Source organism: Pieris rapae, chromosome 11 (genome assembly GCF_905147795.1).
Source record: "Pieris rapae chromosome 11, ilPieRapa1.1, whole genome shotgun sequence".
Classification (NCBI taxonomy): Eukaryota; Metazoa; Arthropoda; class Insecta; order Lepidoptera; family Pieridae; genus Pieris; species Pieris rapae.
Window position 1 is genome coordinate 5419241 of NC_059519.1, and position 15802 is coordinate 5435042.

The following is a 15802-nucleotide window of genomic DNA, read 5'->3' on the forward strand; positions in this document are numbered from 1 at the left end:
CTAGAGAAAGGACAAGTAAAAGGTATCCATTACCGACGAACATGCATGGTGAATAAAAAAAAATGGATGAAGCGAGAGGGGCATTATTCCCATAGCAATTGGAACAAATCGTAGAGATATAAATAAATAAAATACTACTATTTGCAACTTTGATTTATAGTGTAAAACTAAATGTTTTGAAAATCACTTTAACAGACGTCAAAATACGACAGCCACATCTCCCATAAAATAGACTTAAAACAAAAACCTTATTTTTTTGTTTACAAGTCTATGATAAGTACATATTATGTTTTAGTATTTTGAAGTTGAAAACCCAAGTAATTTATTTACTTTTGACTTTTTCTATAATGATAATAACTTATAAATGATTATAACATACTAAAATAAGTAGTATGTTTGTTAAAACTTCTACAAGAAAATACAGAACTTACGTAAACACAATTATCTTAAATATTACAGATGTTCAACATCAAATTGTAATTATTTAATGTTTATTTCTCCCAACTTAAGAGGTTTACTAATCTACACAAGAATTATACATAAATATTATTTTGAAATTCTGTTTAACAAGTCTTGCGTAGGAGCGAAGGAGTTTATTTGCGTCACAGTATATTGACACTCTCAAATGTAATTTGATAAAGTCTTATTTGCGTAGTACTTACATTAAGATATATTAAAGAATTTATTTTGGGTGTCAATTCTGTATACGTAATACAGTATAAATTTATATCATATTGAAATGAAATGAAATGAAATACGTTTGTTTACACTTATTCCACGTCATTAAATTCGAACCTGTTGGCATCCCTACTCATCGGCAAAGAAGACAGAGGGTGTTATCCGAGAGAAAAAGCGGACTTAAAAATCTCTCGGTACTCTTTTAAAAAAAAAAAGCAAATAGTCCATCAATTCTACAATATTTAAAAAAAATTTCGTTCATAGGTTAAGGTTGATCATAGGCTGATCGATTAAGGGTTAGATTTACTTTGATTACGAAGACATATACTTTAATATACATGGGTACTAAAATATAATACTCTAGTACAAACCGATATAACCTAAAATATGTTATGACGTATTTTACTTTGTAGCCTGATTTTTAATGTCTACAAGCGTGAGAAAGTAAAAAATTTACTAATTATTTGATAAACAAAAATACTCTTTCACTGTACGCAAAAAAAAGATAAAACGTCAGTGTCATTATAATAAATCATGTTTACAATAATTATAACATAAATTAAAAATATATTATGCCGCCGAAATGAAGTTTATGGATAGACTGCCGACTGTGATCAGCTGTTGTTTCTGTTGCTTCCTGCGCGCAGGCACAGTAATGATCGCAGTTTTTTCATTCGTAAGTAACTTTACTTGACTTGTACTTACAAGTCAACAGAGATAACTCCCGTTTCATAATGCTTATCTGTTAGGAAAACTTCGTAAATTGATCACTATGTTTCTGCTAATACGTTTCAAAGGAAGCACCTTGTACAGTAGAGGTCCTTAATGTATATCTGTTTTGTACTACATTTGTACACAACGACAAATATATGTTAAAAGAAAATAAAAGGTATAGAAGTGTATCATCGTAACTAATTACATTGATCGTAGTTTCGGTTACCCTGTTTACTGTTTATAATATTTTTAGCTATTTAAAATATAAATGGGTGTACGTACATACAATAGAATAATAAAATACCTTATTTTCATCATAAGAAAACGGTTATTGCTTAGTCTTACAGACTCCAACAGTGCTTATAGACGTGCTTCGTCTTTTAAGGTACAAAATAATTGAATAACTTAATCATAACTTAAACTTTATTGCAGCTATCAGGCCTCCTATTTGCGCCAAATGTCACCCATACACGTGGATTCTGGGATATGGATCCTGTGTTATCGTACCATAGTTCAGCCACGGAAAACGGTATACAAATTGTGCTCGGTGCAGTGTCTATTATGCTATGTTTTGTCAGTGCATTACTACTTATTGGAGCTTGTTGCGTTAGTTTTCTTTTGTATTTCCAATATCACAGCTATCTCTTAATGACCTCTTTATACAACTGTAGTGCAAATCGGTGTGTGAACGTGAATGAATTTCTAATTTTCTAATATCGAATACGGTTCTTTAAGTCTTTGAAAAAATAATTAGGAAAAAGAAAAGCATGTACTTTTATAAATGGTATAAATTAAAGTGTTATAAATTGAAAATTTGCCATATATAGACCCCGTCAGACCGTCACCCCGTTTAGTCTATAGTTTAAGGCGCAACCTTAACTCCTAAAATATCCTACAGGCCAGATAAACGCAGTAGAATTCAAATACTAATAAAATATAATATTTCATAAGAAGTACTAAGACGATTTATCTCTGTTTTCACTGTTGTTGAATATAGTTTCCTGTCTCTAGGTAAAAGAGCCGAAGCAATCACAATAAATAGAAAAACAATAATAGAAATATTGAAAAGATTTTAATATGCCGGATGAACGCCATCAATTTCTCCAGAATAATTAACGAGGCGTTAACTTTTGTTTTTCTACTTATTGCAAAATACCCTTGTGTCTACCGCGTTGTAGTAGGTTTTTTATTACGATCGATGCGATTGTATAGTGACCCATTTTCATTACTTTGTGGGTTGTTGTGTTGGTCCTTTGGGACCTGTTTAAGATTAAAAGAGGTTAAGAAAAGAACAAAGAAAACTGTTTTTTCAAAGGATAATATTGTGTACACTACCCATCTATGAAAAGTTCGAAATAGATTGAAGTTAGCGACATTTGGGACCACAGAATCCTACTCAATAAAACCTTTCTTTATTTATTAAATATAATCACATTTAATTTATTGCAAAAACGTGTTATAACTGCCTTTCTGCCAAGAAATATCCGTTTGTCGTGTCTTCTCAATATGAAAGCGCAATCGCTCTCCTTAGTACTTCACACAGCCTGAGTATACTTGGAGTTGGCATATCGAAAGAAATCCAAATCTACAGTAAAGTAAACTGGCTTCCAAAAAGCTGGGTGATTTTGCAAGCAGCTCTACAAGGCTGAAGTATGAACTCATATGGAACACTGCTCACATCTCTGAACCGTTGCTCCCAAATACCAGCTTTGTTGGTTTTGACCAACATCAGCAAGGGCTTGTTAAAAAAGAGCATAGTCCTTCCTCAAAGACCGGCAACGCACCCACTAACATCAGTAACTCTGCCTGCATCAGTAAATCTTATATAAAAATAAGATTTTCCAATTCTCATTAATACACAGAATACATATAAAATAGTTAATAAACAGTAGCTTCAACTAAGGCTTATGATTAATTAATATTATACTCTATTGCAGAACTTACCAGTGTTAATCGAGATCTACCAATGGGGCGTGGTAGTGTACAGTAGTACTGTTGTGCTACTCTTCTCTATCCTGGTCATCTTCTGCTTCTTCATTCATGCAAATTGTGTCGTAGCAGGTGCTGTGCTACTCGTGTTGATGGTCGTTATTGTTTTATGTAAGTTTATATTTAATAAACTAAAATTCTAGATAAGGTTTTAGACTGCCTTTTATTAAGGTATTTATATATTTTTTTGTTTCAGTGACAATGTATTTTATGATAGTTGTGAACAGTCTTCGGATGTCAATAAAGTATTTAAATGAAGAGGTTTTGTAATTATCTTGTAAATAATAAATTTATATATTTAATGAAGTCTTTTGTTTTACTGTAGTTACTAATTATTTTCGTCGTACGCTCATATTACAGGTTAAATATTATATTCTGATTATACATACGAATGATCAATAAATAAATAATTAATATAATCTATAACTATTACTGTTGCTAAGGAGAAAATAAAATGTTTATTAAACATTTCTAGTATTTGTCTAAGATACAGTTTTCATAGGAACAGTTTTATTTCTGCAATAATACATACAATACATATACAATACATGCATGGGATTAGATTTTTGTTTCCATGTGAAATGATTTTTGCCAAATTTAAATCTAAAAAAATCTGTGAAGAATTCAATAAGCATTGAAGATTTTTTAACACAGCCTTGTGAAATAAGATCTGCATGGATTATAAGTATGGAAAGTAAGGAAGTATTATTGGAAGTATGAAAATTTTATGGAGAGTACACATTAGGCGTTTAGAAGCGCGCGCTTTGGGAAAGCGCATTGTAATTAAAATTGCGCAAAACTACGATGTCTGATTGTAGTATACACATGCGTTTGCAGAGTTTGGGCTTAGTAAAGAATCGACGTACGATGACGAAAATGGAGAACGATTATTTTGATATGGATTTCTAACGATGAAATCGAAAAGCAACTAACTATTCAAGATATAGAAATATTCGAACTGAGCGTATATTCTGAGTATGCAGTATATACGCCCTACTAACGAACATCGAGCGCCTGTAAAGCGCGCTGTATGTATCCTACCAAAAACCACTTGAAACGCAACGCCGAGCGCCCAATGCGTACTCGCTTTTAAAGCTGAAATGGTTATACATTTCGATTCTTCCTATAATATTATTATTTTTCAAGTAAATTATTTTCCTTAATGTTTTTAATCATCATTAGCACGCAACTTAATCATGTGAAAATAATTAAACGTAATTGAGGAATACGCGACATGATCTAGCTAAGTCATTATCAAACCTATTCTTTAATTGTAAAACCACAGAAAGCAATAAAACCAATTAATAAAAAGGTCTACTGTCAAATGATCACTCAAAACCGAATCCTAACTTGCACTAAATGCCGCGCCTGATGCGTCTCTGACATCTTTCAGGCTTTATAATATTTTATCCAAATAAATGTTTTGAGAAATTTTAAGATAATGTGTGAAATATTTCCGGAAGTAGACAAATGCTGTCTCGGAGTATCACTACGAGTTGGAATGATGCTTATATCAATTATTTCTATTGTAGGTTTACCAACTACGTACTGTAAGTTCAGATGTATTAAGATGATCGCTTTGTGATTATCTAGTGTTAAAATAAGTGTAAATTTCTCCCGCACTAACACATTTTTCTCAGATTGATCAGATCCCTGGGGCTTAATCTTCTAATTTTCTTTGTTTGTAGATGTCGGGCGTAATTTTTTTAAGCGTATTAGAAAAGAAATCAAATATAAATTACAATAAAGCGCAAGGTGTTACGGATATTCAAGGTAAGATTTTCTTTCATTTTTAAGAAATTACGTCATTTTCGGTTCTCTATTCTTGCTACAAAAACTCACTTTACACCTCAATTCAAACTTATATAATAATTAAGTTGGTATATAATATAAAATGTAACTTTAACAATGTATAAGATAATTATATAATAAAAATAATAAAAAGATAATATACCTAAGTCAGCCATGTTTCGTTACATATGAAAATGCATGTTTTTTTTATGAAGTATTATAATATTATTAAAATTCATACATACAATAAGTGCCACAGCAAAAAATTAAAAATATATTTTATTGGAAATGGCCATAGGCCTTTAATGTGATTGGCCACGAAGATATGGTTTTACACACTGTTTTCAAGGGAAATTTTGCCAGTACTAGCTCCAAAGAGTTTATAAGACTCTCAATATCGCCGTGTCCTTAAGGACACTGAGGTTCTTAAGAACAGGCAATTTTCTCTTTAGCTGACCATTATTTGAAATCTAAAGAGTTGAGGTCTGGGCTAGATTTTTTTTATAGAACAGGGGGCAATCGGGCAGGCGGCTCACCTGTGTTTAATGATAGCGCCAGAATAAATCATAGATGAAGGCCAGTCTCCAGCGCTTATAAAGCCCGGAAGGTTGGTTTCAAGCCAGGCTTGGGTAAACACGCTTGAGCGGCTTCTTTAGAACTAAGAGCATACACTTTATTATTTTACTTATTATTCATTGCTTAGTATTATTCGATCGTGAAAATTATTTCATCAGTAAAGAAGATTTTTATGTGGATTTCCTGTGTATCGCGACTGAAGGCGTTTTGATCGATCCATTCCCTTTAATTGTAAATGCTTTAGGGCATGTATATCGTCGATAAACACCGAGCTTCATGTCTTGTTTTATAATACACGACAGAGACTGCATTTCTCTTGATAAGGTTTTAGCTTCCTAATGGATTTACGACGAATTCTGGCTTTAACAGCATTAACAGACTTTGTAGTTCTAACAGCACGCAAAGGCCCCGATCTTTTATGGTCTTCGACAGACGACCGAATCTTGCTGTATCTATTGATAGTACGATATACGAACATATGGCTGATAATCAAGCATTTGATGTGTCTGGATTATGACCGATATATCCAGTTTATGCAAGGCGATCACTGAAATCCTATTTACTTTAATACCCCATTCATTATTGTAATTTGATAATGATCACGAAAAAATATGTGAAATGGCGCAAAATCGAAAGAAGTTTTAAAATAAAATACGTGTTCCAAATTCAAAATAATAAAAAAATTGTAACAATGAAAATATTTTATGTAAAAGTATTTACGGCCCGAGTTACTGTAATATTTAATCATTTTTATTATTAATTCCTTAATATTACAAAAAATGTAATGGTTTATTTGTTTAAATATAACTCTGCCTTCTTTATGCCCCACTAATATATACATATTTTTTGAATTTGTACTCACACTTTAGATAGCTATTTACAGCATCCAAATACAGTTTTATTTCAAAGCTTTGTGGGTGAAGAGGAAATAACATTTTTTAAATATTTTCTAGCGACTGATCAAGCATTGTCAGCGACAAGTGTCATCATACCTACCGGAATGGTGATCGTATCCTTAATATTTATGTTCACAGGAGTCGTGCTTTTCTTTGCTACTTTAGCGGTAAGTTAAGCCTACATAGTTGATTCAAGTTTCGTGTTCTTTAGAATATTCAGCCTTTTGATCCTGTCAATATTCTAAATGAGACAGAATAATCCATTGAAGCACAGCTGGGGTCGAACCTACGACCTCAAGGTATGAGATTTTCACATTAAAAGTGAAATACTTTTTATTAATTACCATTGAGGTAGCCTTCTATAGACCTTAAATCACTTTACAAAAAAAGTAATTAGGAAAACTATACAAATCTAGGAATAATCTATCAATTTTTGTTTAAAATAAATTGCATACAATTAATCGTCTAAAGTAAATAAGATATTACTTCTGTTTTAATACAACAATCTTATTTATCTCAGATTATATCCCTAGGAGTTGGTATCAATTAACCAAATAATTATAAAATTAAAATTATCAAACTCACGTACTAATCGCTCTGAAAATACTGAGGTAAATTATTATGATTACTTTGTAATCTTAATAATTTACCTTAGTAATCTTTGGTACAGGTAATAAATTTGTCTCTAATTTTTTATCTACCTTTCTAGAGGTATTTAATTTGTACCATGATTGCCGTTGCAATTGGACATCTTGTCTCATCCCATCTAGCGTACAGGAATAACTCACTAATCATAGGAATATCAGATTTACAACCAAGGACGGCATCTTAAGAAAAAAATTGCCAAGCCCGCAATTTTAAACCGCTGTAGTAAACAATTAAACCGAACTTTTAACTATGCGCTGACATATACTACAGTAAACCAAAGAATAACACAGTTATGGCTCTTTCAGGATGACGAAGGATTAATTCAAGTGTTCGTCTGGCTAACATTTCTTGGGGTATTAATTGGCTTCGTAATGGTTCTGATGACCGCGTGCGAATGCCTGTTGAAGCCAGCATGTATACTGTCTGACTTCGATTGGCTGTCGGGGTCTGCTTTGCTGGTGCTAGTTGTTGCTTATCTGTTTTGTAAGTTCGTTATTACAAGCTAAATAATATAAGGTATTTATAATAAATTAAGTTTGCAGGCAATTGTAACTCTTATATTGTTGGAGCGTTTTTTACTAATTTAGAATAGTGTGTACTGTAAGCATTTTGTCATCGTCATTACTCGTGGTGTATTAGTTGAGAAATAATTTGATTTCAAAGCAAATAAACTTTTACTGTTTAGATTTAATGTAAACAACTTGTTTTATATGTTATAGAAAATAACGTAGACTTTAATTAGTTTGAAAAAAGAATAAATCAACAAGTAATGTTCACAGACTAGAACGACGTCGACACGAAATTAAATATTACAACATTTACTTCACTCAAAAAGTATCTCTTTTATTCGCTTATCTTAATATATATATTTCTTGTGTGCGTGTGTATGTGACTGAACTCCTCCTAAACGACTGGACCGATTTAGACGAAATTTTTTGTGTGTGTTCAAGGGGATCTGGGAATGGTTTAGATTCACAATTTTGTCCGCTGGACAATGTTTTTTTAATTAATTTTCAATTTATTAGTTGTTGTTGATTTTGGTATGTTTTACATTGGATCCGACAGACGGCGCTACCATCGCAGTGTCAAATTTTAAATAATATTCGAATTTTAATTTTAGTCTGTCCCGAAATTTAAAAAAAGTTTTGTTATCATTGTGTTATATCGTGTGTGACCATGTGCTGGATCGTTAGATATTGTCATAACATTTGAATAATAATTTTCATCAAAATGGCTTATTAAAAATTGAAATTTTGAAATTAAACACGTGTAGACAGGACAACGTCTGTCGGATCCGCTAGTAATTAATAAATACATTATTCAACTATAAGCGTTAGTAACAAATAACACTGGCCCAGCAACTATATTATAGCGAGGTAATTCTATGTGAAGTCAGACAGCAAATTGGCTTATCATTTTATCACTGTGTCGGAAAGCGTAACGATATTTCACGATTCTGTGCTCTCAGCGAAATAGTTATGAGAGCTACACAACTGTATCAAAATTTTTTCATGTAATTTATTAGTAGTAAATAATGAAAATAGAAATAATATATTGTGATAGGAGGAGGAGGGTATAACGAAGAGACTTGTTTGGACGTCTTTGTGACATATTAAATATTAATATTTTGTGTAATAAAAAATTTTAGTTCTTGGGTTATAACTGTGTTGAGGGCTTTGAGAAATACCCTCAAATTTAATATTCATATAATGTAAATTAAGTGACGATAATATGTTTATATTGTAAACACAACAATATACTACAATAGGTTTGGTAGGATAAACCAAAACTTCTCCTGGCGCCCACATATTATTAATTTAGATTAATTTTAGTTATAAGATTAGTTAATTAATGTTAATGATTGATTGTATTTTGTTAGCTTAAGGTTCCTTTTGTAAAAAATCATAACAATATTTTACTGAGGCAGTTTAAAGTTAGTTGTATAACATATTTACATTAAAAACTAGAGCTAATATTATTGATAAACAGGTAGAGGACGCTATGAAATTGCTTAATTATTTTTAATGTCACCTCAGCTCCTTAGTATGCGTAGCAACATTTGTGTCAAAACCATCGTTTGGCTGTCAAAGGACTTGCCAAGCGATGGTGGGTCAACAGGGTTTTTAATTCATCTTAGTACGAAGACTATAGACATTAGTCAAGACGAGAACTTAATTCACATTAATGTTGTTTGAAAGTAATCGTTTTTTCGAGTAATATATCAGGGAGGTGCAATAAATTATATCGTATTATCCTGATTAAGTCTAGTCGATAACCTTTTACCCCTTTAGTGCTAGTCTGCACTTCATAATTTATACGTTTTTCTACCTCAATGTAAAAAATTGTAAGCAATTTTTCTTAAGAATAATATACTTCATAGTATCTTGCATGAAATTTAATATATTATTGTTGCATAGTTTTAGCAGATTCAGCTATTATATATACATCTATTAAAAAAGATACTATATAAAAAATATTATGTATTATACATGTTATGTATTACTATGTAACATATTATGTATTTTATTTACATTTAAGACATACATAATAATAATACATACATTAATAAAAGTATTTATTCAAAACAAATAACATAATACATAAAAATATACCTAATAACTTATCTTAAAATTTAATAATTAAAATATATAATTAAATTTTATGTATTATAATAAATCATATGTATACATTATATAATGATATCCAACCTGGACAGTTCAACTTTAAAATTTGAGAATTTTTGAATGTTTAATATACATTTTCCGAACTACATTAATATTTGTTTTTCAGTGTGGATATACTTCATAACCGTAGCGAACAGCTACGTTATCCAGAGTACTACTTGACTGAGCAAAATCAATCATATATATATGATATTGCTTTTGTGACGAATTTTGTAGGAAATATAATCTGTTACAGATATCCTGAGTTTTATTACATCAGGACTTATAAGGTCTATTGTAACTTATGTTAAAATTTAAAAAAATACTATAAAACTTTTTGTGATCGAAGACGCAATAAGTATTCGACCAATTATGTAACTAGGAGGTGGCTTCACATGACAAAATTGACATAGTTTAATAATTCGGAAATAAGAACATCCAATGTTATTAGAATAAGTAAATCAGTGGCGCTACAACTTCTTTTAGGTCTTGGCCTCAGATGTCTGAATCTGTTTCATGATCATTTTAAATCTAATAGGTAAGTAGGTGATCAGTAATAGGCCTACCGTGCCTGACACACGCTGGCGACTTTTTGGCTCTAAGACATGTCGGTTTCCTCACGATGTTTTCCTTCACCGTACGAGCAAGAGTTAAATGCGCACATAGAAAGTCTTTTTTTTTTTTTATAGAACAGGGGGCAAACGGGCAGGAGGCTCACCTGATGTTAAGTGATACCGCCGCCCATGGACATCCTCAATGCCAGAGGGCTCGCGAGTGCGTTGCCGGCCTTTTAAGAATTGGTACGCTCTTTTCTTGAAGGACCCTAAGTCGAATTGGTTCGGAAATACTTCAGTTGGCAGCTGGTTCCACAGAGTGGTGCTGCCTGGAAAAACGCGCAGTTGTGGAACGGCGGACGTCGAGGTGATACGGGTGGAATTTCGTATTCTGCCTCGACGTCCGATGATGAACTCAGCTGCAGGTATTAATCCGAACAAATTGGCGCAGAGCCGTGGAACGAAACTATGACCTCAGGCATAAGAGTCGGAGTGTGTTTGTTTCACGATCAGCCTAACATAGTCTAAAACATCGATGAACGATGTTCATTTCTGTGCTTATAATATTTATTAGTATAGATAATGTTCAGCTCGGATTACAAATAAATAAACCGGTTATTCTTGCCTCGTGGTTAATCTGGCACTCTTTAAGTAAAACCACATATGTATTAATATTTTATCTAATTTTATTGCATTTACAACGCATCGTTCAAAATGCCCTCGAGATACAAATATAAATAAAAAATAAAATAAGAAAACCTATTTATTTCTTATAAAGAACAAAGTAAACTTAATTTTACATATATATTTTTTAAGAAAAGTAAATTATACAAATTTTTGTCAATTTCTTTTTTATCTATTTCCCAATTATTTTGCAAGAACTCTTCCACAGGTGAAAGCTTTCCTCAAGGAACTCCAAGTATCTCAGTTTTGGGTGAGGTGTATACACCTTGAACCAGCCGTTATTGCAATGTCGTCCGCCCATCTCGTGATCGGTCTTCCTTTGTTTCGTTTCCCAATAGGGCCACCCCACCGGTCCCTTATGGTCCATCGATCGTCAGAGACTCTTGCTCCATACCCTGCCCCTCGTGTCTTATTTTATTAATTTTTCTGTTTCTTTAGCATGCTCCGTTCTAGTCTCCTTTGACAAGTTTCAATTTATCTTTTTATCTTCTCAGAAAAGAATTGCATATATATTAGTCACAAAAGTTTTATTCAAATGCACAGTTCTCGCGTGTACAACGACTTTAAGTGCACCAGAAAATATTGAATTCAAATAATAAGGAAAAGAGTTAAAACTATACTTAAAAAGCAGTAGTATTATTCAATAAATCAATAGTATTAATTGCCTACAATAAGACAAATTGAAGAATAGCGACCATAAGTGTAGTTATTATGTTGGTAACCGCTGGTAAAGTACCAGCATGCATATGCCACATATCATATACACTTAGTGAAGGCGGGCGAGCATCAAGTGTGCGCAGGATTCTCTTTGCCTTATCTCGTATCACACCTGAAATGCATATTTTTAAATTATTTTGAATATGTTCGCAATTATTGACTACGCGCGCGATACACATATCATGAATTTTAGATTTTCATTAAACACACATCTTTATATTATATGTAAGCATATAACTTATATAGGAAATTATATGACAAATGTGAATTTATCCTAAAAGGCCCTTCTTTCGATGACTAGTATTTGAGCATTAAGCATATGATGAAATTAAAGTTTTATGTAACTTAATTAAAACTAAAGATAAGAAAGACAATAACTACTATTATTTAGTATATATTGCATCAATAAGTTTGACAAATTCGGTAGCTGATTAAAAAATACGACTATGATGTCCAATATATCAAATAAAGCATTTTTCAATCTACAATTCTTTAAAAATAATATGCGTAAGTTTGTAACGGACAGAGAATGCCTCTGCTTCCGCTTAGTATACTTATCAACCTACCCTTTGGATACCTATCCTATTAGATTAGGAAAAAAAGTATAACAGTACCATCATAATGTCTTGCAAGTACGTTTACACAAAGCCGCCTTGTACGCATTACTTCGCGAAGAAATAATTCACAACGAATGCTGATTGCTGTGGCTGTAAGCATGGATATCAATGAAATAGCTGGCATGTCCGTGAACTCTATCCATGTTTCTCTATTCTGTAAAATGATCTCCTTTAAAACTAATATCTTAGGGCTAACCAAAACTAATGTAAACTTTATTATGTTTCGTTAGTCGTGTTGCCCTAGTGGTTCCAATCCTGGAGTCATAGGTTCGATCCTCGTCTGTGTATCAGTGATCTGTCTATCTATTAAGACTTGCTTGTTCGGGGAAGGGACATCTTGTATAAACCGGCATAACTCAGCTCGAATATATCTGTCAGACTTGAGGCCTTAAACCTTACCTTAGCTTAGTGAATTACCTACTTATAAAATATATAGGCGCCACTGAATTATTATTTATTTTAAGTATAATATACTTACAATTAACCCTTTCTGCGCTGACAATATTTCAGCGGAGAAACTCAGAAGAGAATGCATAAAGAAGTTGCCGACAAATAATAGGAGCTGAAAAATAACCACTACATATAAAAAAAATTGTTTATTTGTTTGATAAAAAGCATCCTTTCGATGTAATAGTTTCCAATACCTCCAAACGAAAGACAGCGTAATTTTTTTTTATAATGTCTCTAATATATCTCTTACTAAATGATGATATGCTACATTTGAAAAGCTTGCTTAGATGTGCAACAAATGCATACAAAAATAGATTTTCAATTTACTTTTTATGTTGCTTAAAACGACGGGTATCTAATAACTGGCCGGGTAGTCCATTTATTAGCCTCAGTTTAATACCTCAACGTTTTCTCGGCAAAGAGGTTTTTTGCTCCCGAAGTACAGAGGCGAACTTGCGTTACAGCTAGCATCGTCAACTCGTTTTTTATATCATGTCGAAAAAATAATATATAAAATTACTAAAATTTACTTTACCTGAAATCTGTAAAGATTCTGAAAAGTAGAGTAAGCGTCAAACAACGCCGCAACATACAAATCCACGGGACTTGATTCAAAATCATGCACCGACGATGCTAAATGTCGCAACAAGCTTCTCCTTGGTAGTCGAAAGTGTTCAATTTCTGACAAAACCAATTTCCCTTCTAAATGATTCGATATTATCGCATTTATATAACGTATACGCAAATAGAAATATATCAACAAGCTTGCGCAATGCATCCATTCGAGGGCACAACATAGGACTCCATAAAGAATTCCGATAAAACCAATTGCTAATAAATAATGCAGAAATATGCCACAGATAAAGGTGATAAACAAGATCAGAGTAGATGCAGATACTGTATAAATATTATATAAATACTGCATGTGATTCAAACAATCGTGAACCTTTAACATCCTGTCTAACTGTTGCATTTGCACGTAAAATTCCTGATTTTCTATGCTATTGAAAAATCTTAGATGTATAATATTGCAGGCGAATGTCATAAAGTGCATACTAGCTAAGGTTACGAAAGTGTAGTAAATAACCGGATATTTATAGTATTTTTCGAAGTACGTAATTGTCACATAGACGTGGAGAGCGCAAGTCAACACAGTGCAAATAAGAGAATATACTTTTTGGGATAAAGTCGGGCTGGTGACAAATCTGTTCCGTAAATGGATACGACTTGTGCCTAAAGCTACTTCGACGTAATGAAACGGAGAAAACGATCGGATATACTGCTCTTCAAGAATGTCCTTGGATAAATACTCCGTATTGGACATTTTCCTGAAAATAATTTATTTTAAATACTACAATTATACAACTACAAAAACCATTGATATAATTTAATTTACTTACGTTTATTGTTAAAATGGTGCTTCAAGTGACCATGTCTTTCTGAATCAACATTCTGTTTTAATAATTACAATGACTAGTCAATTACTTAAATAGTTAGTGCCTTGATACAGCGAGTATATAGAAAGTTGTTTATAGGTTTTTCCTGCGGCTTTGTATATTAATAAATAAAACATTTATTTTTATAACATATACTAGTCAAAGGCAAGCTAAATGTAGTAAATATTATGTAAATTATAGGATACCTCCATTTTACTCTAAACGAAATTGTGCCATTATAAGTCACTCAATTTACTCCTGTGTCTCTTTCCATGACAGAGTTATCACATTTTTTAGAAAGAGACGAAAGAGTAATGAGAGTATAACTCAGGGTTAGACTTTCATAAACTTCATATGCTGAATCTTCAACCCCGGATGGCGTTGGAAAATAAAAAACCTAAATTTGTTTTACTCATCAAAATCTATCAACCTTAGCCAACTATTTCAAGAACAGTAGGATGAATAACAAAACGTCTTGTAGAATGTTTATTGTTGGTAATTACTATGTTCCATATTCGCCTATTTCGCATGAATAGAACTACTACACCATATACAAAAAGACAGACATACCATAATCCATAACAGTGTCACAAATGCATTTGATATTCATCGTAGATAAAAAATTAATTTCATGTTATCCACTAAAACTGAAGTAATTACTTAATTTTATAGATTGAAAATTGAAGGATATATATATTTATAGCAATAGACAAACTCAAACTCAAAATAACTTTATTCATAAAGGTAAACAAGTACACTTATAAACGTCAGAAAATAAGATAAAATATAAATAGTACTTATGTTTAAGCTGTTCATTTAGAACGATTTAGTTTTTTTAATAAAGGGTATATATATTTATAAAATAACACTACGATGACTTTACGCAAGTGGTTAAAAAGAGTGGCATCTATTCACACATGTATAATTTACTCTCATAAGCTGTCGGTGTATTGCGTACCTTAAGCTATAAAAACTTGAAACAACTTCGTTCATCCCAGATAGCCTTAGAATATCATTACAATATTATATTTTAATTTATCACTAATAATGTGTAATTATCTTAATTAAAAACCCTAAAATAATTATATAATAACACTAGCAGACTCGGCCAAGCGTTGCTGTGGCTAAGGTTTTTGTTATATTACATAGTAGTAAATTAATCAAGGGAAACCGTAGGAGAACTTATGTGAAACGTTGGTACCACGACACGGACCTAAACTAAACTACCTTTAACTCAGCGTTATCTAAAGAAAAACACTTTTTTAACGGATTATAGATATGTATTATTATATTTAAACTTATAATTATTTGTACATAATTTTAAATTTAAACCGACGTTTCGCGTGCTTTACAGCGTGCGTGGTCACGGTGACTGAAGACAAAGGTGTT

The 15802-nt window shown here is 32.1% G+C and overlaps 3 protein-coding genes across 3 annotated transcripts; 2 read left to right on the forward strand and 1 right to left on the reverse strand.

Annotated features, from left to right (window-relative positions):
* Positions 1–1237: 1237 nt before the first annotated feature.
* Positions 1238–3651, forward strand: LOC110998932. The gene is made up of 4 exons (XM_022267746.2): positions 1238–1354; positions 1825–1998; positions 3330–3492; positions 3578–3651. Exons 1-4 carry the CDS (start codon positions 1262–1264, stop codon positions 3649–3651), a joined length of 504 nt encoding a protein of 167 aa, XP_022123438.1. The 5' UTR covers positions 1238–1261.
* A 1171-nt stretch (positions 3652–4822) lies between these two features.
* LOC110998941 lies at positions 4823–10167 on the forward strand. Its single transcript, XM_022267756.2, has 5 exons — positions 4823–4909; positions 5070–5154; positions 6702–6811; positions 7598–7775; positions 10083–10167. The coding sequence occupies exons 1-5, from the start codon at positions 4823–4825 to the stop codon at positions 10136–10138; spliced, it is 516 nt and encodes a 171-aa protein (XP_022123448.2). The 3' UTR covers positions 10139–10167.
* A 2328-nt stretch (positions 10168–12495) lies between these two features.
* On the reverse strand, positions 12496–14301 carry LOC123689538. Its single transcript, XM_045629967.1, has 3 exons — positions 13513–14301; positions 13006–13089; positions 12496–12681 (listed from the first exon to the last, which is right to left on the reverse strand). The coding sequence occupies exons 1-3, from the start codon at positions 14299–14301 to the stop codon at positions 12496–12498; spliced, it is 1059 nt and encodes a 352-aa protein (XP_045485923.1).
* Between the last annotated feature and the right edge of the window lie 1501 nt (positions 14302–15802).